Source organism: Phyllostomus discolor, chromosome 1 (genome assembly GCF_004126475.2).
Source record: "Phyllostomus discolor isolate MPI-MPIP mPhyDis1 chromosome 1, mPhyDis1.pri.v3, whole genome shotgun sequence".
NCBI classification, from domain to species: Eukaryota; Metazoa; Chordata; class Mammalia; order Chiroptera; family Phyllostomidae; genus Phyllostomus; species Phyllostomus discolor.
Genome location: NC_040903.2, coordinates 197,476,834 through 197,502,873, shown reverse-complemented (window position 1 = coordinate 197,502,873; position 26,040 = coordinate 197,476,834). Strand labels below are relative to the sequence as shown.

At 41.0% G+C, this 26,040-nt stretch overlaps 1 protein-coding gene and 1 long non-coding RNA gene across 17 annotated transcripts in view; both read right to left on the bottom strand.

The window, feature by feature from the left end:
- The window catches only part of TTLL5 (tubulin tyrosine ligase like 5), a 252,574-nt gene that overhangs the window by 170,438 nt on the left and 56,096 nt on the right, over positions 1–26,040 (bottom strand). For 11 of the 16 annotated variants that reach the window (XM_028505833.2, XM_028505835.2, XM_036012391.1 and 8 more), the window contains 7 exons: positions 23,694–23,775; positions 22,085–22,146; positions 20,632–20,726; positions 10,788–10,901; positions 10,418–10,509; positions 8,081–8,143; positions 1,978–2,016 (listed from right to left, as the gene is read on the bottom strand). In XM_028505833.2, coding sequence (XP_028361634.1) covers positions 1,978–2,016; positions 8,081–8,143; positions 10,418–10,509; positions 10,788–10,901; positions 20,632–20,726; positions 22,085–22,146; positions 23,694–23,775 — 547 coding nt within the window. The remainder of the gene's footprint in view (positions 1–1,977; positions 2,017–8,080; positions 8,144–10,417; positions 10,510–10,787; positions 10,902–20,631; positions 20,727–22,084; positions 22,147–23,693; positions 23,776–26,040) is intronic. The other 5 variants (XM_028505839.2, XM_028505834.2, XM_028505837.2 and 2 more) reach the window with 1 other exon arrangement.
- Positions 17,235–19,067, bottom strand: LOC118497593. Its single transcript, XR_004900127.1, has 2 exons — positions 18,919–19,067; positions 17,235–18,594 (listed from the first exon to the last, which is right to left on the bottom strand). It is a non-coding gene; the product is annotated as an uncharacterized LOC118497593 (long non-coding RNA).

The following is a 26,040-nucleotide window of genomic DNA, read 5'->3' as shown; positions in this document are numbered from 1 at the left end:
AGTCAAATGTATTATTATTTTTTATGTACTCATATTGCTAATATTCTTTTAGGAGATTCTGTGTCTATATTCATGAAGACATTAGCCTGTGACTTTTTTAAATGTCTGTCAGATTTGGATGTCACAGATATGCTGGCATCATAAAACCAACTGGGAGGTGTCCCTTCCCAGACTTTTGAAAGAGTTTGTGTGAGACCAGTATTCTTCCTCAAACACACAGTTTTGAGAGTTTACCAGTGAAACTACTGGGCCTGGAGTTTTCTGTGTAGGAAGGAAACTTTTGATTACAAAGTCAATATTCCGAATATATATAAGGTTATTCAAAATTTGTATTTTGGCTTACAGCAGTGTTCCCTCCCCACAAGGAATTCAGATGTTTCATTTAAGTTGTCAAAGCAGTGGAATGAGGTGGTTAATAACATTCCCTTTTTGGTACGCCTGTGGGATCTACACTGATATCCCTCTTCCCTATCCCGTACTGGTGATCAGTGTTCTCTGTTTCTTTCCTAGGTCAGTCTGCATCCGAGTCGATCGATTCTGCTACCTTACCAATAAAAAATTTTTTATTTTATTTTTTATTTATTGTTTGGTGTTTTAAAAAAAATTTATTTGATATCTGCCCTTTATTGTTTCCTTTTTCCTACTTACTTTGGGTAACTCTTCCTTTCCCAGTTTCATAAAAGGGATATTAGATCAGTGATTTAGGCCTCTGTTTTCTAATATGAGCTCTTGAAGATATAAATTTCCCTTAAAATACTCCCTTAGCTGCATCCCCCACATTTTAATTTTATATTTTATTATCATTCAGTTCAAAATTTTTCTAATTTCCTTCATGGTTTCTTCCTTCACCCATGGATTATTCAGAAATGTGTTGTTCAATTACTAAATATTTGGAGATTTTCTACTGCTGCTGACTTCTAATTCTGCTGCGGTCAAGGAACATACACATATTACTTTCATCCTTTTCCAGCCTGTGATGCCCCAGCACACAGCCTGTCACACCACCTCCGTGTGCTCGCACCTGTGCACCACCCAGACAGCCCTGCTGGGGGCCATGTACCATGAGTGGCAGACAGTAAACAAAAGACAGAACTCATTGATCTTTAAATATTCTTATTGTTAAATATTTTATCTTTCTTCTTGTTTTTTTTTTGTTTTTTTTTGTTTTTTTAGTTTCCAAATTAATAGCAAATGCTCTAGAAAGCATATTCCTTGACTAAAAACTGGAGAAAACTTACAAACTAAGTATGACTTTCATCTAGGAAACAAGCTTGATTTTGCTCAGTTTTTCTTTAGCGGCAATCCCTAGTTTTCGTTTTTTAAAGGAAACACAGATTTATGCTTCAGCAGATCTGGATGAGACACAAAGTTTTCAAATGTAGAACAAAAAGCTAGATGTTCTCATTCTGCTTTTTGAAGAGACACAGAATGAAGGGACGGATGCAGCGTCTCCGATCAGAGCATGCGTGCTAAGGGTTAGGAGTTTCTGCTGTGGTTGGAGTCTTCAGGGGCGTAAGGCCACCCCGGTCCTCCTCCTGAGACCTTTCTCTGCTCTGCCAAACATGAACAGCCACAGCTACTCTGCATACTGTTAGTTCCATGGCAAAGTGGAAACGGTTCTATTCAATCCCGTAAGGCGCAGAGACCAAGGTATGTCAAAGCCAAAACATAACCTCTTATGTGAATCTAACGTGAGTATACTTGAACTCTCATTAATACTCTGGTCTCTCTCATTGCCAAATATATGAATACTATTATTATCAGTTGAAATGATATACCCGTAGTTATAAGTACATAAATCTCAAACTTCGTTTGCAAAAAGTAGCCACAGAATAGCGTTTCAACAGAAAACATTTTTATGTTACAACTCAGGCTGAGCCAAACTGAAAACAGTTATATGAGGTATCACGCTTAGTCTGTGCATGGTCACATATTATGCTCATGTAAGAAATTGCTCAACTTTTAAAAGTCAGTTACCGTGTTCTTCCTGCCAATAAGCTTCTTCTTGGGTTTCCCCTACAGGAGCAGAAAGGACAAGTGGGTTAGAGCGCACATATTCTTTCCTGAGTTCACACACGCATGCGCGCACACACACCTGCAATGTGCACTGCAGAGATTCAGTGTGGAGTTATGCCACGGAGGGCAGCTTGGGGGAGAAGCAGGGAGATGAATCGAGAGCATGCTGAGAAAATAGACAGAGTACCCTGAGCTGGAGGGAGGATCAGTAAAGCCTAAAAGGGATAGAATCAATGAATTCTAGAGAAAAATCCTAACAATCACTTGCTTGTATACATCTAATCACAAATTAAGTCACATTATTCTTCATAACAGTCGTGTGAAGAAGGTTATTATTAGCCCCATTTATAAAGAGCCATTTTGTGACAAGCCCAAGGTTGGAGCTTAATAGGTTTAAATTTGAACCCGGGGCTTAGGTCTCCCAGTCCAGTTCTTATATACTTTCACTGAACTGTGTGGGGAGAAGAAACCAATCGCAGTTCTCATAAGTTCAAAAAGCTGCTCATGAGATTTCCCACAAGTGATGCTCTCCCTCGCTCTAACAACAGGAAGTGAATGCCATTCATGTTTAAATTGGCTTCTGTTTTTCTTTAAAAATATTTTCTCCTCATTCAATTTCCTTTCACCTAACACTCTTTTCAAAGTTTCCCCAGTGTTACTTGTACTCATGCGTAAATGTGCTCACTTAGTTCAGCACAATTTTACCTGGGTGCAAGCTGATGTATCCCACACCACGGACAAGATGACCGACAGTCCCATCACCATAAGGATCCCCCGTGTTACCCTTTTATGACAACATACCTCTCACCTGGCCCCGCCCCCCACTCCCTGTAATCTGCTCTCCACTCTAAAGGTGTACCATTTCAGTATGTTACATTAGTGAAACTGCACAACAGGTAACCTTTGGTATTGGGTGTGTGTGTGTTTTTTTTTAAAGACATAGATACAATCAATACCAAGATTTAGTATCTATAGAAAAATCAAGTGAAAGTTTGTCTTCACCAAATGTTTTGTCTTTCCCTTCTCTTGTCTTCTATTCAGGCTAATGTCCTGGTATTGTCACACTGTCATCAGAGAGTCTTAAGATGCTTTAAACTTTTATCAGATAATGGTTTTCTCCACTAATTTGCAATCATGGCTTCACATTAGTGTCTCCTAGGCAGCTTTTTAGTAAGCAATAACTAATACTTCAGTCCGGGGGTGGGGCCAGGAGAGAAATATGGTTTGCAAGACCCCCAGGCATTACTACGTGACAGGGTTAGAAGCACAGCCATCCTGTAATAACGTACGGGAAACACTGTTGCCAGGGCAGGGCAGGGCAGGTAGGTGAAGGAGAAGTGAGGGAGAGCAGGAAAGGCAGACAAAATTAACCTAAAGAAATGATTAAAGAATTAGTTTGAAAGAAGTTCTGACAATAATACAATGGACTCTGCAGGAGAGAAAACATCAATCCAGACTGAAGAGAACAGACTTACTGGAAGATGCCAGGGCTTGCAATAAGCAATTTCAATGTTTCCATTTTTCTGATGCCTGTTTTTGTGGGTGTGCCTACCATGTGGTAGATTCCTGATACTGACAAAAATGAACATACCAAAATATTCACTCTTATAAGTCAACCTGTGAAGCAGACTGCCCAGTAAACAGGCAATTATTATCGAACATGGGAATCTAAGTCAGGCTGAGGGATAAAAAGGGCTAGAAGAACTTCCTCCTAGGCTGGGTAAGAGGATGCAGGACACATCTAGAAAAAAAGTTTAGAGATGAGTGTATCAGCAGTAGCAGCACCGGCTGTGCCAGTCACCACGATTAGTGGGAAGAAGTGGGGAGCAGCTTGGGCTTGGCCCAGTGCACCTCACACGGTGCCAGTTGTGAGCGGCTCCTTTGAAGGAAGGCTAACATTTTACCCAGGAAGTCAGGTAGTGAGACTTCCTTCTATCAGCTTCATGAAAGCACATGGCACTTCCTTTCTGAACGCCTGCGCAGGCTCTCCAATCTGTTGCCCATCACACGCAGCGCCGCGGAGTGGCCTCTTCACTCACTTGACAGAATCTTGGAATAACTTTAAGGCCGTAACTCTAAATTATACCACATGAAAGGTTATCATGGAGAAGCGCAGCTACTGAACACAAAAATTTGGAAAACCAGAGGATATTTCAGGGCATCATTCCATTAGACTACTTCACAGGTGCTTGCCTAACCCACAACTTATAAAAACAAGCTCCTCAGAAATGCCCAAGACTGCTTCCTGAACAATTATGCCAACTAGAGACACACACACACATGGACTGAGAAAAAGTAGTGGTAAGTACTGCTACTTAACTTACCAGGTAGTTAGATAAAATAGATCAAAGATTTAGAAAAACTGAATTGACTGAATCACTTAATTTTTAAATCAGCTAATAAAAATACACCTAGTTTATAATGGATAAGAAATTTGTATCACTATTAGCTTAGACAGCTTATCAGAGGTGTCAAACTCATTTTCACCAGGGGCCACATCAGCCTCATGGCTGCCTTCAAAGGGCCAAAATAATTTTAGGACTGTATAAATATAACAACTCTTTAACTCTTAAGGAGTTGAAATTACATTCAACCCTTTGAAGGCAACCGTGAAGCTGATGTGGCCTCCAGTGAAAATGAGTTTGACACCCCTGGCTTAGATCATAAAATTGTTCTTATGATGAGAAAGATATAGATAGCAATGTGAAACTTCAAAAACATAAGGTACACGTGGGAGGTAGAATTTTAAAAATATAAAAATTTAGTGAGCCCTGGCTGGTGTGGCTCAGAGGATTGAGTGCCAGCCTATAAACCAGAGGGTCGCCAGTTCGATTCCCAGCCAGGACACATGCCTGAGCTGCGGGACAGGTCCCCAGTAGGAAGCACATGAGAGGCAACCACACACTGATGTTTCTCTCCCTCTCTTTCTCCCTTCCCCTCTCTCTGAAAATAAATAAATAAAATCTAAAAAATGTAAAAAAAAATTTAGTGATAAGAGAAATACTCTCTTCTTCTAACAGAAAAAAAGGACAAAATGCTAGAAAATTCAGAAGTAGTAGGAATCCGAAACATCTTTAATTTTACTAAATACCTTGCTATAAGAAAAAGTAACCTTTCTAATATTAGCTTTAAAGAACACATAAGTGAATATTTTATTCTCGTTATTTTTTCCTGGTTTTTGAATTTGCAATGCTAATTTGCAGAGCTCGATTAACTTTCCTAATGAGATCTAATTCTATTAGTATGAACAGTTACATGACTGAGTCTAAAACTTGTGTTCTGTACCCAATCTCAGAGAAAAGTTTTCAGCAAATATCAAGTGTCGCTCTTGCTCTAAGCTTTTTGCAGATATTTTTTTCTGGTTAACAAAGATTTCTTTTACTTTGCAATAGTTTTCCCATGAATGGGTATTGTATCTCTTTTATTTTGTTAATATGGTGAAATATGTTGATTCAATTTCAAATGTTAAACCAAATTTTCCTTTCTAGAAGAAACCCCTTGTCAAGCTAAAAAAATCATTTTGCATAAAAAAAAAAAAAAAAGAAGAATGTAAGGGTGGACTGAAGGTCATTCCAAGGGACGGGAGTGTGTAAGGCAAAGAGGCCCCAAAGAGCAAGCAGCTGGTCTGGCTGGCCCTGGGCTGTGTGGGGAAATGGAGATCATGAGGGCTTTCTTTGCTAAACAGGGAAATTCAGGGGTTTTTTTGTTTTTTTTTAATCCAAGTCTTTAGAATACAGAGTGTTAAGTACAGCCTGAAGAAAGAATTCGGGGAATAGATAGAGAAAAATAGTAATCTTCTTAACTGAAATTTGGCATTTCTTTTACATACATGTAGGAAACCATCCTCTGTAGTATTAGTGTGTTATCATTAGCAATAGAATTAACTTTAGAGTTAATTCTAGCAATAGAATATTACTTTAGAGTTGCTAACAAGTATCTCAAAATATTGCCAACACTTATACTTTTGAAATTATGGTGGTTATTAGACCCACTGCTAGGTCTTGCTATTAAATGTGTTAATAAAAAAAAGCACACACATTATTATATCTCCATCTTTTTTACTGTATGATACCCCTAGGAGAATGCTTCCTGTTTTGGCCTCTGTGGTGCTCCGGCTGCCTTCTCCCTGGAGGGAAGGCCTGGCCGCGAGCACAGATTCCAGGGCAGAGCAGAGACAGACCTCGGGGGCCTGGGAGGAAGCCCCAGCGCCCCGCCCACCCCCAGCAGCCAGTCCATCACTCGTAACCATGACTGGAAACCAAAGACCACCAAATACTGGAGGACATATAACATATAAACTAGAAAGAAGGGCACGAACAATCAGTACTAATCCAGAAGAATTAAATACAATGCAAAAAAAGAAAAAAGAAAAAAACAGAAAGGAACATAAAACAAACTAATCAAGACAGTCAAAGAGATGCAAAAAGATATTACATCCATAAACTATGAGGACTAGTCATAAAGCAAAAATGATTCTTTGCTATTAAAATCATACTTGCTTAAATAAATTGAACAACCCTCTTCTTTGCTAGTCTTAAATAACAAAATGGATAAGGCTGAAGGTTTTAGAGTTTAGATTTATTGGAGTTTTAGGAGGCAAAGCTCAAAAAGTCTGTCAGCATTTAAAGCTAAGAGACAATGAAAACAAAAGTATGAGAAAAAGTGGAGAACTACGGAGGACACTGCATAAGACCCGATCCAACAGCAGTTCCACAAGGACAGGAAAGACGGTGTATTTCCTACAGTTCAAAGACTTAAATCTTCCAGCTGAAAGGACTCATGCACTACAAAACCAAAATGATGCAAAGTAACACACCAAAACACATCTTCATGAAATATATGAACTCTAAAGATAGAAGAGCCTTATAAAAAACAGAGCTCCGTGGGCTGCGAACCAAAGTGTCGCAGGTTCGATTCCCAGCCAGGGTACATGCCTGGGTTGCAGGTCATAACCCCCAGCAACCGCACATTGATGTTTCTCTCTCTCTCTATGTCCCTCCCTTCCCGCTCTAAAAATAAATAAATAAACTATTTTTAAAAATCTTATTTAAAAAAAAAACAAAACAAAACAGAGCTCCTATGTCTTCTAAGTAAATCTGAAGATTTCTTTTCATCAGAAGCCGCACAGTATAATTAATCAATGGTAATAACTACAAATTTACAGAGAGAAATTGCAAATCCCATACATTTCCTGATAACAGATCATGAAATTGCAAGAAATGGCTGAAGTCTGGGTTCTATTTTAAGAATCCTGCAAAAAGGGACATGTATCCTACATCTAATACAGGTTCCCTAAATGACTAAGGCACCGTATTTTGGGAGTCAGTCACCGAGCGGCACTGTGCTGCAGCTATGTCTCGGGGGCAGCAAAAGCATGTGGGACCAAGCTGTCTGTGATTGCCGTGCTGCTTGAATTCCAATGTCTGTTTTCCATCATCTCCCCCTATTTCCCCTTGTATTGAGGTTATCAGTTGTCATTTCTTACAATTCTCAGTGTATTTATTTTGTGAATTACCTCCCCTCCACCTTTTCTAATCTGATCACGCTAATCTCTTTAGTCTGGGAAAACAGATGATCATGTCTGCTATACATGCTGTCTAAAGTAAAAAAGCACCAAATAAGGGCCTTCCTTTAAAGAGGATCAAGTTTAGGGTGCCCATTAAGATTATTTAAAGATCTTAATGGTTTAACTTTTAAAATTTATACATCATTATGCTTTAATCTCATCTAATATTTGCTTTATATTCCAAAGCACCAAGCAATATGCTACATACTTGGTTCACTCCCAATAAATATATTAATAAAAAGGCATATTTGTCAGTAGATAAACACTCTACATAAAAGCAGCTCAATTAGTTTAACATTCTCAGCTTCTGGAAACGTTACAAAATGCTGGGAGTGAGTGAATTCTGGAAAAATGAGTTATGTCATATTTTCTTCAAGGCCTTTTCTATCAAAGATTTTACACAAAGACTTTTGTAAAGCTTTCTCCTTCATTTGCATGTACTATTTCCCAATCTTATGATCTAGTCCTACCAAATTTATAAGAATAGCAAATCCCTACCTGTCCTGGAAGAGACGTGTTGCCAGCATATAGTTCATGGAGGTCTTGTGTTCAAGGTAGGACCTGAAAGACAAAGAAAGAAACCGGTTATTTCTGAAGCTCGTGGAAGCCAGAAAATGCAGAAATAAAACCACAGGTTTCTAATGCACCATTTCTAAAGTGGCAAAGAGGAGGCATTGCTCCAGTTAAAATGATAAAATACTATAGTAGCAAATATAATAAAATGAATAGAGGACTTAACTTAGAAAATAAGGAATAAATGCAGAATTTCCTGGATTACTAAAAGGTGACATACTACATTCAGAAAATAAAACTGAAAAGTAAAAAAGAAAACAGCCACCAAAAAAATCACATGGCTGGGGAAAAAGGTCAGATGAAGCAGGGAACGGGGGTGTGAGAACATGAAAATGTAGACAGAAGATTGTTCCATCCAGGTACTCCTCAAAAAGATTTCAATGGCTCCCTGATGCCTCTTGCTGGAGGCATGTGCTTTCTCCTCCAAGCTTTCCAAAGGTGAATGACCTACACCACCAGTTCACTCGCACTTTGTCCCCAGAGTTCCAAGACACAGACCCTACAGCGTGGCCTGACAAGTCTCCTTACACCCTCTCACACCACACCTCCCACTGGTCCTTTGGCTTCCGTCTGGACACCACTCATCATCTATTCCTCCAGAAGCAGCTCAAGGCCACCCTGCTGCGTGAAGCCCTCCCGACAGGACCGCTCCAAGCCCACAGAGGCGCCCATGTCTGAACCTTGCTGGCCTTTACTGCGCGTCTGAAGGGCCGACCTCACACTGTCTCATGGAGTAAAATGTTTCTTCTCGGACAACAGCATGATGAAGCAGGAGAAAGGCAGGATCTAGAGTCAAAATCTTTGACTCAAGCCCCATTGTGACATCACAAACAAGTCACATCACTGTACTGACCCTTACTTCCCTCACTGTTAAAATGAGGATAACAACAGCACATACAAAGTACATTATAAAGCTACAGAAATGTAGCTTTATGTACAAAGTACATTATAGAGCTACAGAAACCTGAGCTATTTTTACTTTATGTAGAAATAACTTCTCCATAATCATACTGTTAACTCTCAGAGATCCCATGTAATATTTGTTTTATACTCCAAGGCACCAAGCAAAGTGCTAGACCCTTGGCTAACACTCAGTAAATATATATTAATAAAAATGTACACAACTAGACTTCACTGAAATTTTAAACTTCTGTTCTTTAGAAGCCACTGTTACAAAAGTGAAAAATCTAGCCACAGGCTTGAAGAAAATATTCACAATATAAATAATCTGAGAAAGGACTTGAATCAAAAGTTCCTTATAACAAAATAATGAAAAGATTAAAAAATACTAAATTTAAAATGGAAAAAAAGACAAATAGCCAATAGTACATGAATGCTCAATATCATTATCCACAGAAAATCGAGTTGAAACCATAGAGATATACTACCACTAGAATGCCTAAAATTGAAAGCCTGACAATAACAAGTGTTGACAAGGATGGGGAGCAACTGGAATACTGATAAAATGTAAAATGGTACTACATACTATCCTTTATTCCTTATCATGTGACCCACCTTTTCTATTCCTAGGTATTTATCCAAGAGAAATAAAATCATATATCCATACAAGCTCTTGCACATGTATGTTCATAGCAGCTTGCTCCATAATAGCCCCAAACTAGACACAACCCAATGATCCACAACAGTTGAATGAATCAACAAATTGTGATATACTCATCTACTGAAACAGTACATAATGAAAATAAGGAATGAACTATTACTTTAAACAACATGAATAAATCTCAAAAACACGGCACCAAACAAAAAACTCCTGATGCCAAAGACTATATATTGTATGATTCCATTTACATGAAATCCTAGAAAAACGAGAGTAACATAAAGCAGATCAGTATATGTCTAGTACTTGAGGAAATGAGGGGGACTGACTGACTTTAAAGGGGTTTGAGGGGCTTCTGGAGGTGATGGACAAGTTCTGTATCTTTATTGTGGAGATAGCTAGCAATGGTTAAGTTAGTGTTTACATATTAGTTAAAACTCATCATCAAACCGTACACTTAAAATGGGTGCATTTTATTGCATGTACACCCGATCTCAATGACTGAAAATAAACAACATATTGTTTAGGCGCACATATAGAAGATAAAACAGTATTTTTTCAAAACAGGGTGTTGGTAACACAAATTTATAAACAAAATGAGAAAGGCATCACGTGGGAAGCAATGAGAGCATATGTCACACTTTCTCCAACTGTGTGGACCTGAGGTACAGATTTAAGTAAAAAAAAAAAGGTAGTCACCTCACCCATATATTTCCCATGTCTCTGATGTGGGGAATATGCGAATAAATCCACCTCTCCGATCATTCTCTTCCTTCACCCTCCGCAAAACTCTGATCTACGTGGAGGAAGAGAAAACAAGATGAGCACCTATTCTGAAGCCTGGAATCCACGTGGTCATCGGACAGGAGGGAGCTATGACCCAAGAATATGGAAAAGCACGAGGAAGAATTAATTACATTTAAGATGCTGTTTCCTGAGAAGAGGTTCCCCTCATGTTGAGTCTTTCTCTTTTCAGTGTAACACGGGAGTTGGTCATGAATATTATTAGTAACTTGCTAATTCCCACTAAGCCCCATGTTAACCCACAAGAGCCTGAAATGGAGTTATCTTTACCTCCTCCATTGAAAGACCAAGCACAGAACCACCTAACTTTCCCGGCACCTTCTCCCGGGCAGAGCCCACAAGGTTTTTCATCTCCGCATCGCTGGCAGAGTGCGGACGGGAACGCTACAAAGAAGGAGAAACAAAAACAAGAACACAAAAAACCTCTTTCATTATCTTTCTTCATTTCCTTCTATTCAGTGCCCCAACATCATTATCTTTCCAAATATGTGTAAGCTCAAGTCCAAAGCCCATTTTCTGTAATTAGTCCCTTAACTTAAAACCCTGGGAAACAGATGGAAGCTCGTAAACTCAAAGGCAAGAAGAGAAGACAGAAGAGCAGGAAGATACCACGGGCTGAGAGAAATGAGCAGGAAGAAAAGAAAGGATGCCCACACGTCTTTCTAAGCCAGTACTCCTAATCTTGGTTTAGAATACATGGAATATTTTCAGGAATATGGGAAAAAATCTGAAACAATCCTCAGTGTAAAATTGTGTATTTATTTCAGTACTATATTTTTTTCAGCACCGGAGAAGGAAGAACAGAAGTGAGACATAAGACGGAAAACAATGAGCCGTCTGTACTGGCCCAGGTGAAGAAGTCGGGCTACGGGATGTTTTAGAACTTGAGGGAAAAGATAGTGAGGCGAGGGCCATCAGTGACACATAAAAGAGCTGTGACCACAAGGCTACAACCTGAGAAACACACAGGCTGCTGGACTTTCAGAAACTGGGATCAAGGATGACAGCCCTGGGAATCCCACAAAGATAAAAATAATGGGCTGTGTACATCATGGATCCCCCAAATAATCTACGCTATTTCCCTTTCTGAACGGTGATCAGGAATGTCACCTAAGAACAAGACGTCTGACTTTGAGGTTATAGAAACAGAAAAATATAAAGGTGACCTGGGAGGTCAGAGAGTATAAAACATGAGAACAGACTATTCTTTAAACAGATGAAGACTGATGCAATAAGACAAATCTGCCAAGTAGGAAAAATGTGATGTAATTCAAGAAATGTAAGTATAAATTCCTACCAGTAACTTTGACCAGAGAGAAGTAGTCCCATTTTCAGAAGCTATTACTGCATTTATTTTTCTCTTTGTGTAGACCTATGTAAAGGTATTTTTGTAACTAATGTTTTTAGCAATACTCACTGTTATGGGCTGGATGCTTGTGTCCCCCCGATTTCATATGCTGAAGCTCTAACCCCTAGTGTGATGGTGTTTAGAGGTGGGGCTTTGGGGAGGTGATTAGGGTTACTGAGGTCAGGAGGATGATGAGGTCCTGGTTTGATGGAATTAGTGCCCTTAAAACAAGAGACACTACAGACCTTGTGTTTTCTACCTCTGTTTATTTCCATCTAAACTACTAAAAAGGCTGAGAGAAAGAGAGATGTGAAAAGTTGTAGCTACTCAAGTGCATTATGCTAAGTGAACTAAGCCAGGTGGTGAAAGACAAATACCATATGATCTTGCCTATAAGTGGAACCTAATCAATAAAACAAACAAGAGAGCAAAACAGAACCAGAGACACGGGAATAAAGAACAAACTGACAGTGACCACAGGGGAGGGGAGAGGGGATCATGGGGGGGAAGGGGAAGGGTTACCAAGGAACACATATAAAGGACACATGGACAAAGCCAAAGTGGGTAGGATGTAGGGAGGGAGGTAGAAATGGGGGCGGGGGGGAGTGGTGGGCAGAAAATGGAGATAACTGTACTTGAACAACAAAATAAATAAGTAAAGTCTAGGAATCTCAAATGCCTCTCTAAAAATCTACCCAGATTTCCAGTGTCCTTGCAGAAGCTACTAGAAAATATCAGGCTAGAAAGTCAAAAGTATTTTGCCAATCTCAGCTTTCCAATAATTTGAGATGAGAGAATTTTTTAAATCAACACAATATCTGCTAAACTGGTTTATAGAGAAATGTATTATACATAGGCAACAACACATTACTACCCTAGCCCATTGGCTGAATCCTACCTATATTTGTTAAAGAAATGAACTATTACGGAATGTGATCCAAATTATAGACACAGGTGACAGGAAAGGCAATGAGGGAATTCCGGTCAAGATGGAGGAGTAGGTAGACATGCTTTGCCTCTTCCCATCACCACAGAGAGAATTACAACTATTTCTCAACACAAATACCAACCAGAACCATGAGAAAACTGAGCTGTATGGCAGTCCGACAACCAGGGATTTAAAGAAGTTACATTCATCCAGACGGGTAGGAGGGGGTGGAGTTGCAGAGACAGCAGAGAGGCACAGAGATTCGGTGTGGCGTGGAGAGGCGGTGGCAGTGGAATGGGCAGTCCCACATTCATGTGTGGTGGACAAAAATCAGAGGGCCACCTTGGGAGCAAGCAATCCCAGCCCCAGGCCAGACTGCACGTCCCAGGGTTCCAGCACCAGGAAGATAATTCCCCACAACTTCTGGCTATAAAAACCAGTGGGGGTTGGAAACTGCCAGATTTTCAGAAGAGTTCATTTAAAGGGCCTGCACAGACTTAGGACATACATAAATCCACCCTCTCTGGAATTCACAGCCAGGGCAACAGCTGGAAGGGCGCCAGTCATATACGGGAAGTGGGTGAAGTGACTGGAAGCGGGGTGCTAGGCAAACCTCCAGAAGCCAGGCAGCAGCACTGTCCCCTCTCTGAGCCCCTCCCACACACAAAGCCACAAAGTGGTGAAGTGGGTTTCCCCACCCTGGTGATTCCCTAAGGCTCCGCCCCACACAAGTTATAGGTGCCTTTTACAGAAGCTCTTCCTAACACAGAGAAACAAATACAGGGAGGCTGCTGAATTAAGGAGACTAGGAAATATGGCCCAAATGAAAGAACAGAACAAAACCCCAGAAAAAGAACTAAATAAAAGAGAGATAACCAACCTATCAGATGCAGAGTTCAAAACACTGGTGTGTTGATCAGGATGCTCAAAGAACTCACTGAGTACAGCAAAAACATAAGGAAAGAAATGAGGTTACACTAAGTGAAATAAAGAAATATCTACAGGGAACCAGCAATGGAGAGGATGCAGCCAGGAATCAAATCAATGATTTGGAACACAAGGAAGGAAAAAGCATTCAATCAGAACAACAGGGAAAAAAAAAGAATTAAAAAAAAATGAGGACGGGCTTAGGGACCTCTGGAACAAATTTAAAAGTACCAATACCCAAATCATAGGGGTGCCAGAAGGAGAAGAGGAAGAGCAAGAAATTTAAAACTTAATTTAAAAAATAATGAAAGAAAACTTCTCTAATTTGGTGAAGGAAATAGACACACAAATTCAGGAAGCACAGAGAGTCCCAAACAAGTTGGACCCAAAAAGGACCACACCAAGACCCATCATAACTAAAAAACCAAAGGTTAAAGATGAAGAGAGAATTTTAAAAGCAGCAAGAAGAGAAAAGGAAAGAGTTACCTACAAAGGAGTTCCCGTAAGACTGTCAGCTGATCTCTCAAAAGAAACTTTACAGCCCAGAAGGGACAGGCAAGAAATACAAAGTGATGAAAAGCAAGGACCTGCAACCAAATCACTCTATCCAGCAAGGCTATGATTCAGAATGGAGGGGCAGATGAAGTGCTTCCCAGACAAGGTAAAGCTAAAGGAGTTCATTATCACCAAGCCATTATTACATGAAATGTTAAAAGGACTTATTTAAAAAAAAGAAAAAGACCAAATCTATGAACACTAAAAGGACAACAAATCCACAACTATCAACAACTGAATCTAAAACAACAAACTAAGCAAACAACCAGAACAGGAACAGATCCATGGATATGGAGATCATTTGGAGGGTTACATGGAATCAGCAGGGAGGGGGAGAGGGGAGAATGGGGGAAAAGGTGCAGGGATTAAGAAGCATAATTGGTAGATACAAAATAGACAGGGGAATGTCAAGAATAGTACAGGAAATGGAGAAGGCAAAGTCCTTATATTCATGACCCATGGACATGAACTAAGGAGGGCAGGAACGCTGGAGGGAAAGGGGATACCGGACACGGGGGGGGCAAAGGGGGAAAACTGGGACAACTGTACTAGCATAATCAGTAAAATATATTTTTTAAAAAAGAAAAGGCAGTGAGAAAGAAGGAGGTGTAGGCAGAGCGAGTGGAAGAGGGGGTGGCAGAGGAGGTCAGGGAAGAGGAGGCAGAGATGCCAAGGAGACACACCTAGAGATTAAAAGTAAAAGAAAAAAGGAGACGACCAATTAGAAAAGCCACCAGGAACTGTCAAAAATGAGCAAAACAGTCTAAATGCAGGCTTTTCTGTAGTTTTGACTTTGTGTGGTAGACAGAATAAATTTGCATATTCCACTGGGTTGAATGAATGCACTAAGGAAATAAAGCACCTCGGAACTTCAAGGGAACCATTGTCTCTGGCTAGATGACACATGATTTAAATTACCGGGTGCTCGGATAGCCTTAAAACTGCCAAATACTGGTCAGGTGAAAAATCTTCCATGCAACATGCATCAAAGATGTTAAATTACTATCATTACAACTTATGACTCAGAAATATACCCAGAGAAGAGACCCATCACATCTAACCTTTCCTGCTAGGGAAGAAACGACCGAGAACATAAACTTATTAAGACAAAGAACCATCTGTCCCCACTGAAAAGCAGTAAGAAATAGATATTGAATCAGAAAAATGATTCTCAGCCTAAGAAGGCTGGCAAGTACCACCAATGAAAAGAACCGGACAAAACATAGGATATGAAGAAAGGTGAGGTATTTTGAAAGATACCGCAATTGAAGGACAAAAATAAAATCTGACAGAGAACACATGCAGAGAATAAAAATGTCCCAGTGTTGTTTTACAAAGTTCAGACTTCTGTTAAAAACAAATGACCTAGAAATAGCGTGATTTACTTGTGATAATAAAAGATAAAATCGAGTTTAAAAAACAAAATGAATTAATTCTATCAAATTATAGAAAATGAACAAAAGGGACCAAATATGAATAAATCTGGGGGGAATAGGCAAAAAAAAAAACAAGACTAATCAAGAAGGTTTAAATGTAATGATAATAAGAAGTAGACTTTGAAATTATAAAGAAAAAAAGTAACTAAGTAAGTAGGCTTGTGTTACTATAAAAAAAGAGGTATGTAACATCTGAAAATTCAGGATAAATGTACATCAGCAGGTCCAAGAGACATGCATCTTCTTATTAAGGGAACTGGGTTTTAAAATAAATAAGCTAACAAAAAAACTTACCCAAACCACTTACAATTATAAACTTACCCAAACCACTTCCATGGTTTGAAAAGCCATGAAGAACTGAGGAGGTACCAGAAAATTAGAAAAACACCAGTGAGGTATCAATCTTCAAAAGTGTATTAAGTATGCTCCTGGTGATTACCGCCTGATAAGTCTAACTTGAATCCCGAGTAAAACAGTATAAATATTAACAGAAAAAAATCCATAAACATTGAGTTTAATGGGCTCATCAAGTATTATATAGCATGGACACTGCTTTACATTAAAACATATTTTAAACCTTTGGTTTAGGACAAAACTACAAAAAAGGAAATATAGCAAATAGATGTAATGGCTTTGGATTTCACAGGGGCATCTGTAAAATTTCATGCAATTTTTGTTCAAAATTATGTTGCCAATCAAGGCTTAAATATCATGATATAATAAATGAAATACACCAACAATAACTGAAAACACTTAAAAGACATAACTGTAGGATAAAATAAATAGCAGTGAATCAAGTTAGGAAGTGACTTCCAAAATGGGTCTTAGGTATTATTTGGAATCTTCATGACTGCCTGGGAGGACGGGTAAACAAATCAATAATAAAGAAATTTATCTGCATTTGTGGATGACACAGCAAATGTGAAAACCAGGACTACAGAGAAATGAATGTCACAAACACCGGATACTGGCTACGGAATGGGTAAAAGAAACATCAACAGGACTGAAAAGCGTGGAGGGGACCAAACCTTCGGACAGTGAACCACATGTCCAGAGTTATCCTAGATATTTCACCTGCAGTTCACCATTTCTTCCTGACCATAACTCTATGTGTGTATATTATCAGTCTCATCTGACAGATGTGGAAAGTGAGCCTCGGAGACTTGGGGGAACTGGCCCAAGGTCAGTCACTGACAGAGCAAATCTGAACCCAGGTCTCTCTGATTCAAAAGTCCATGTTCCCTCCACAACACCATGCCGCCTGCCTTGGGATACTGAAAAGTAACTTCTGGCAAGCGGGAAATGTGAACCACAGAACTCAAGGGAAAGAAGAAACATAGAAAGAGATAATGGACGAAAAAGGAAGAGTCAGACGAACAAAAGGCAAGGAGCTGTGCCTTCACAAAGTGGCAGCAGCAGAAAGAGAAAACTTGACAGAGCCGGAATGGCTGGTGAAGAGAGTTCTTCTTTTCTTTTCTTTCTCCAGAGTTCCTACTGAACTACCACAGAGCTGAGGGCGCCTCACTAACAGAAAGGCAGCGACAAAGTAGAACACTGCAAAGAGCAGTAAGAGTCAAAGGATCCCGTATGCACAAAGTTGGCGGAGTAAAGCCACAAAGGCTTGGGTCGCATTAGCAGGGCTCAGAGACGCCCCTCCCGGGGCGAGGCCTTGCTCATGCACAAGCTATGCAACCTGCGGCCCCTCCAGCAAGGGAGCACTGTGCTGGGGCTGAAATGGGTAAAGGGACATGCAGACTGGATCACTCTCAGACGCACTTCTTTGGAGGGAGAGTCAGAAGGTTATGAAACAGTACTTCTAATGTTCTCCTTAAGTAGATTAGTCTAAGAGACATTTAGAATGTAAGCTCTTTGAAGTCAACAGCTTTGGATTGGAGACGGGGGTGGGGTGTTGTTTGTTTGCTGTGGAGAGCAGCTAGCAAACTGAGGCACTTGCTAAGTGAAGAACACTAAATATTATAGAGTTTTGAATTCTACCAACTAAACATTCAAATTCACGTTACAGAACCACATTAACCAGTTACTAAATCCTAGACAACCATACTCTGGTTTCTCTTCAGATCATATAAATCTTTCACCTTTTACTAAATACTAAACAACCAGTAAGTTTTGTTGTTGTTTTTTAATGTCTTGGATTCACATAAGCCATGTTAAGTCACTTTATCAAAAATAAGAGCTAAGGGAGTTACAATCCAAGCTTCTGAGCTTATCAGAAACTGCATCAGAGAGGACAAATGTCAAAATAAACACACTGCTGAAGAATGGCTGCAGGTGACACACTTACGTACGAAACACCTGTGCTCCTCGGGTCAGAGCGCCAACCAGCAGCAGCAGCACCCCCACCGCCACCCTATCACTTCGAAGAGATGCTTAAAAACAAACCTCCATGGAAGAAAGTGATAGTTATTCTCAAATACTGCTAACAAGAACAGTAAGAGGGCAAAGGCGGGTCATTAACGGATGGAGATGAAATATTGTCTTTATTTTAAAGACAAGATCTAAGACATTAATTAAGACAGAGTTGCAAAGAGTCACGATACTGCAGATCATTACATATAACATACATCATCTGCGGAGAAACCCCAACACAGCCCTACCCGAAGTGACAGCATTTCCCATGTTAACCTACCGACAACGGTATGTTTCCCAGGGTATCTGGACGACTGAAAGGTTATTTGTGAACTACGGTATTTCCTTTCCCGAACACTTTGGTGAGAGCACCGGACACGCCTCTCAATGCCGTCCGTCAGTGAAATCTGACCACCTCCATCCCGGTGCACTCACTCTCAGGACAAGAGGGTTCGCAGAACCCGCAACCTCTGCGCCTAGACCCCACACCCAAGACCTCTGTGCATTCTCTCTCACCTATTCCACATTCACATACTCTGCATCTCACCTATTCCACATTCACATACTCTGCATCTCACCTATTCCACATTCACATACTCTGCATCTCACCTATTCTACATTCACATACTCTGCATCTCATCTATCTGTAGTCACATACTCTGCATCTCACCTATTCTATAGTCACATATTCTGCATCTCACCTATTCTGTAGTCACATATTCTGCATCTCACCTATTCTATAGTCACATATTCTGCATCTCACCTATTCTACATTCACATACTCTGCATCTCACCTATTCTATAGTCACATATTCTGCATCTCACCTATTCTGTAGTCACATATTCTGCATTTCACGTATTTACGTTATTAAACTGTTCAGCAAGCAGGTGCATAAAATACGCAGTGTGAAAGAGTAAAGTTAAAAGGCTTTCCATATATGGAATGGAAATAAAAATTTGAATGAAGTCTCCAAATGATGCAGAACTTACTTGTTTAGTGTTTGATGACTGAACCTGTGCAGATACTGGATGCTATAAAAGACAGAAAATGGAATAAAGCCTTCTCCTCTCCTAACATGCAAATATTTTCCAAATCCTGCTCTATGATATAAACAAGAAGAAGGTGATGCCCATGCAAAAACCAATAGCAAGAGAACTATACTAAGTCCTTGGAAAACAAGAGCACTTACTATTTTCCTCACAGCTTTCTCCTGCGGCCTATCCGCCCCAGTTTCCTCTTATCCCCGCAGAGGGTGCTACCCCTCAGTCACACACTGGAGACCCTGGAGTTAACCACTCCTCCCCATCAATCTGTTTCACACAGTGTGTAAAAAAAAAAAAAACCAGACCTGGTCCATACTTCCTTTAGCCTCTAATAAATGTTCTAAAGGTCACTTATGGAAGAGGTCATGCCATTGCCTACCAGGCAGCAAAACAAATGGTGATAAATTCTCTATGATTTGCAAAGCATCACCATAGAAGCTGACAGACAAGCTAAGAAAAGGGATCAATTCATCCAAGATTGACACAGAGCTACCCCCAAAGTGAAATTTGGCAGCTTCAAACTCTGTTAAAACTGTGCCAAACCATTCAGTCCTTTACATCCGGCTAAAGTGGAAGTGGGGGAAAAGAAAAGGGAAAGGGGAGGGAGAAGAAGAAGATGTTTGTGCCTTCAGAGAGCTTACAATCTAGCAAAGGAGAGCAAAGGACTACTAGACGATTTAAAAGCAACAAATCAATGAATGCAAAACAATGTAACAGACAATAAGCAAATAATACTGAAATGAAAAGTAAAGGTAATGACAGAGTGGATGGATTTCATAAGAAATAATCTCCAAACTTCTGAGCAGATGAGGTAGTCTGCTCAGATGGAAGAGAGGAAAACACGGGCCTTTTTAGATAAGAAGACAAAGGAACAAGTGGAAACTAGCCAGGTCTAGACAGGCAGGGACTGATTAGAGGATGGAATGAGAAGACAGAGTGATTAGCTGATTGGTTCAACTGGAACAAAATCATAAAGACTAGAGAAACGCTTGATCAAATGATGTTTCAGACACGTACAGGTTTCCACTGGCATTTTGTCTCATTTAACCTCAATCAACACCTCTTCACCGTTGAGGATGCTTTTGAAGAGAACCACTTGTGGAGATGATATTATTTCAGTTGAGTATCTCTGAAGATCAAAAAAAAAAATGTGACACAGTAAAGACTAGAAATCTGTAGGCTCCCTCTCTGTGCCTAATTTATGAGCATGTCAATTTGATTAAAAAAAAAAAAAAGAGGGCAATTGTTAAAAAAGGAGAACAAAAATTAAAAAGAAAGGACAATAGAAAAATAAGCCAAAAGAAAAGAAAAAAGAAAAAGCAGACAGAAAGTCTGTTTGAAAGCACAAGCCCGTAGCCACAGATGAATATAGCTGCCTCCTATCTGGAGTGATCTCCAATTCTCCTGCTCTGAGTAACCTCATACAGAGCTTCGGCTCATTCATTTACATCAGATGCCACTTGTTAGTGTGCCGCCTCCTTGGGGCTCCCTGGTGCTGAATTTGCTCACCTGAGGTTTCTGAAAAGGGTTTCGCCTGGAAGACTCAAAGGTGGGGTAAATTGGCCGGTTGGATGCCCTCTGGGCAGGATCTTGGCACACAAATCCTGAATGGAGAATGGGAAACGTTAAATCCTGCCGTTTTCTAAGAAACCAGCAGGTTTAGCTGCACCTTTTCTTTAGATGTACTAACTCAGTTTCAACATCATAAATATTACAGCGATCCGTCCTCAAGAGGGTTAGTGAGATTAGACATGAGTCTCCTATACACACGCTCTGCTGGGTCTCTGAACCACCATAACTGGGGAGCACCAGAAAGGAAAACAGAGAGCTAAATCAACCTGCCTTGTTGGGGAGCTGAAATGTGGCTCTGATGGAAAAGAGAGATGCACAGTTTTGATGACCTTCAGTGCAAAGGTGCAAACCACCATTTAAAAACGCACAGTTGTTAATACAAACAAATCATTTTAAAGTGGCTTCCTGGGCGGTGTCTGGAAAATAATGTTGCTTTTACCGGGAGAATCCAGAAGCAAGTGGGAAGTCTCGTCCTGTTGCAGGATCCACCTCTGGAACTGCTGAAGGTGCGCTACTGGCAACTTTCAGAATGAGCTTTGCAGGGGGATAAATGGTGATGGAAGGAGACTGGACTTGGGGCGGTGAACACACAATACGACATACAGATGACGGGTTATAGAATTGCACGCCTGAAACCTGTATAATTTTCTTAACCAGTGTCGCCCAATACATTCAATTTTAAGAAGTTCAACAACAGCAACAAAGTGGGTTTTTGTGGCCTTTCTAGGGCTTCAGAGATGAAGCTTGGGCTAATTTCACTTACATCCTAAAAGGAAGCAGATTCCCGCCCAAGGGGAATAGAGTACCTCAGTTTTACAGCTGGGACACCAAGTACTAGTTCACTCCAAATATATTTTATTATGACTTTTTAGAGCACTTAGAAAAACAACAACAAACCCTCCACATACCTACCTGACTGCCCATCTCCATTTCAGAGTTTTGGCTTATCTACTCAAAAGGGTTTTCTTCCCTGAACTGCTTCAGTTATAACTGCTTCAGTTATAACTTCTACAGAAGATCATGTTGACACCAGTAGAGGCTGTCTAGCAGAAATACAGCCAGTCTCCTTTGTAACAAAGCTTCTTCAGTGGGTCTCACTGTCCCAGCTCAGAGAAAAATATACTTTCTCCGGATTTTTGCTTAATTCTCTTCCTCAGCTCATAATTCCTGTGCCCAGGAATTAAGTCTCAGCCCTAGTTGTGGTTCAACCTCAGGACAGGATGGAGCCAGGGGCAGCAGAAACACATAAACACTTCCCTGAAATATAATTTTTTAGTACAAAACATCCAGCGTGGCTCAGGAACTGCCAGTTGGCAACACCTATGGAGCCTGACAACATGGACGCCCTGGGTGCCTTCCATGCGTGCTCTCAGACACCACCACTACTCACCGACAACCGTGAACATGTCTGAGATCATACTGGCTTTAATCTTTAGGTCCAGAGGCGCATCACTAACGGAACAGAGAGAGAAAAGAGCAGTCGATAACTGAGTAGGTAAACATAGCAGCCACCCCTAATGGGCCCCCATTTAGCAAAAACTGCAAATGTTAGCAAGGGGTGACACATAAAGCACGTGGAACCCATGGAAAAAGACAAAGAAACCTGGCAAAAATACTAGAAATAAAAGCTCGGTGTTAAGCTCATCCTCTGTAAGGCAGGCCCCGCACCAAGGTGCCGATTCCCTGACATGCAATCTTTTTATTCCGGAAGGTCTTATGCAATTCAAACGCTGCACCAGTCAAGAATCCTGCTTCACGATCGCTGTGGCTTTTAGAAGGTCAGACTTTTAATATGCTCTTTTATAAGTGTGCCCGTCATTCAAATCATTATTTACTGATGCAATAGTCAAATCATTTGTGCATGCAAAAGAAGAAATTTTGGCTATCTTGGCACTTATTTTTAAGGCTTCATTTTCTGTTCTAAATCAATCTTCTTAAGCTTAATGGCTTGCAAATGAGGGCAAAAAAAAATACAAGTTGTACCAAAACATATCACCAGATGATGCGGCAGGAATCCACACGGAAACAGAAACAACACAGACCGCAGGCTGGAGGCCTCGCAGCAGTGACCGCCACGCTGGCGGCGGGATGGGAGTGCGCGTCCACGAGCCAGCGCGCCCCGGCTGCAGGGCCCACACTGCACTCCAGGGCTCTGGCCCTGTGTGATACGCCTGGCCGAGCAAGTGCTGAACACTGGCTGAACGAGAGTGCAGCGCAACACCTGAAGGATCCAGCTCCCCACCTTACCATTGGGATTAAGCCAAACTCCTGCCCCACAAAGTGGTCAACCTGTCTGTTTGATTACTTGGCATTCTGCCAAAAGTGCTCATCCTTAAAAATGCAGCACCTGGGTGGTCTCCGGAATAAATCTCCAGGGTTCTCCAGCTATTTAGAAAAGCACACAGCTAACAGAAACTCTGGATGTCACCGAAGGTGTAAGCAAGGTCTTCTCTGGTATTGAAAAATATTCTTATTTCCTTCTTCTGAATAACAGATAGGTTAAAGTTCATTTTTAGTTGTTTGAAGTTTTTAGACTTTAATCTTGGGTGGGTATCAGGGTATGAACGGGTAAAAGGACCAGCTGTTATCTACACTACCCTAGGGCCGTCTCTGTATCTTTATGGTGTATGTGGATTTGAGTCTGTGTAAACCTTTCATAATAAAGGACGTGCAATACCACATATATTTCTTTAGCCTTAACAGAACACCTACAAAATTAAAGGAGAGAGAGAGAGAACTGGAAATAAAAATTAATGCAAGAAGCATCCCTTAAAAGCCAAGAGCACAGTAAACAGCACAAATGGACCAGTACGATCGGGATCCACAGGTGCCATATGGACTTTGACAACTTACCACAACTCTCCCAGTTTTAGCGATTCTATACACCTCTACACAGTGACCGGGGGAGGAAATCTCCCAGAGAAATGATCGGGGAAAGAGTGTTTAAGTGCTTCCACTGGGGAGTTCTCCTTCTCTAGGAGATGGAAGAGACTACTTACCAAGCCAAAGAAGGGGAGAGATTCACTTCCAACAACCATGGCTTCAGAGTAGAATCTATGAGCACGTCAAAGCCATAGAGTTCTAGAAATACAATATAACACAATACACAAGATCATTTTCCGTGTCACAACCAAGCAAAGATCTACAAGATCCACTCCAGCTCCCATCAGAGGCCTAGAAACTTGCTGAGTGCGAGGAGTAAGTGGAAGGAGAAGCAGAGAATCTTTCAAGTTCAAGAGAAATTAATCAAGTTCTAGAGATAAGAAAACAATGCTATACAATTCCACTGTTTTTATCATCTTACTCTACTGACATTCCTGAGTTCTACACAGAAAGTAGCCTGACTCCAAAGGGTGATAAGTATGATTCTGCTGTGCTGTGGGGGGGGGGGGGGGGGGGGGGGGGAAGCACTGAGAGAAGGAATGCCGCAAGTGCATCCAAATCAGTGTTGTTTGGGGCTTGGTGTGGACTGTCCCCCACCACTTGCCCACCACACTCTGAAAACTGAAAAATCTACTGACGGCATCCCATCCCATTTTCTTAAACCAAGATCTTGCTTTCTGCAACCTATTCAAGAAGGCATCTAAACATAAAATATATTTATTCTCTCCCCTCCCCTGTAGTTTCCCTTTCCCTTTGAAGATAAAAAATAAAACACGCTGGCCCAACACAGACAGACAGAGCAGAAAGGAGAAGGCCAGGGCGGCAGAGCAGGGCTGGGGGAGCCATCTCGCCCCGCCTCCGGGAGGGAGCCGGAGACCAGGCTTCCTCAGCTTCCAGAGGCGTTCCTAACGCTCTTACCCTGACCCCCCAGCTGCTGCAGAGGCAAAGCAAGAGCCGTGAGCAGACTCCTCTCCCAGAATGCAGGGGCGAGAGGCTACCTTTGGAACCTCTGTCACTCGATTACCATTACTGTTAATGGGGCCCTCTCCACAGTCCTCCTTGGTCCGCACGCACAGAACATACCAGACTTTCAGAAGCTCCACTCGTTCCCCCGCACCCCCCTCTGTTCCTCACATACACTGTTCGCATCTTCTTTCCAGGAGAAAACACCAGCGTCCTTACCGTCCGACCACAGGTCACAGCCCACAGCTCACACCCACAGACCACCACCGGCTATTTTCCAGAATTCATTGGGAAACAGATTTCTTTATTACGAGAAGGATTTTCCCATTTCTCAACCCTCTCAAAAACACAGAGAAACAAACACAGGCTTCTGAAAAGATGGTGCCACTGATTCTCCTCAGAACATGGGGAGTCCGACGCAGCGCCAAGGTTCCCAGAACAGGGATCCGGACACCTGGGTCCCCCTCCGGACTCTACCGCCGGTCCACTGTGGACAGGAAGTCACTTCTCCCTCTGTCATTTGTTTATCATCTTCTGCTTCCCCTCTGCTCTCTGCTGATCACCACCTGCCAGTACCTGCATGCTCAGCACACCTGTGCCCAGAGCGCCTGCTCACGCAGTGTGGACTGAGGCAGACGTTCACGTCAGACTTTCTCTCAGGAGGGGCCTCCACGAGTGAGCTGGTTCCCAAAGTACTGATCTGGGGTTCCACTTAATGTGCAAAAATAATCACCAACTATAAGAGAGTCTGAGTTGGGATTCCCTTTCATGTTAAGTACACAAAAATCACATATTATCTATACTATAAAATGTAAAGAAAGTTCCTTCACCTAATTTCTTTTGTTAGCAAATTATAGCTTTTATGGCCAATACATTCTTCTGAATATTTTACCTACCCTTCATTCATTCACAGAATATTCCCCTTTTAATCTAAGAAAAATCTTTTGTGATCTGGCACTAAATAAGGCATTTAAAAGGAAAACCCTAACTGTGAAATCTACAAGTCCATGTTAATATCACGCAAGCAAGGGAAAATAGAATATGAGTCTGATACAAGAAAACAATATTCTCTTGTTTTTAAAAGCAGAAGCACAGGACTCAACGTTTCATAAAGTGGTAATAGTTATAATAACAGTGTAAGGAGCAGGGTGAGAATTATGACTGATCCACATATTGATCAGATTTGCAGAATCAGCCACAAATGAAGACAAACTGAAATCAGAATAACAATCAATCACACCAACTATTTCAACACCTCGCTTTCAGCAGCCAACACATTTACTTAAGTATTTCCCAAATAAGAGGCAAATTCCAAGAATCTTGGCTGAAAGGCTGAGAACCAATATTCTGGGAAGAAAAAAAATGACCCAAAGAGAGAAAACACACTTTACAGTGACAACGTAATTTTTATGTAGGTGAGTAAAACCCATTAGGGGCTAAACAACGCCACAATCAACTTTGAATCAAACTACGTGTGCAGGTGAACCAGGCTTGGATCCA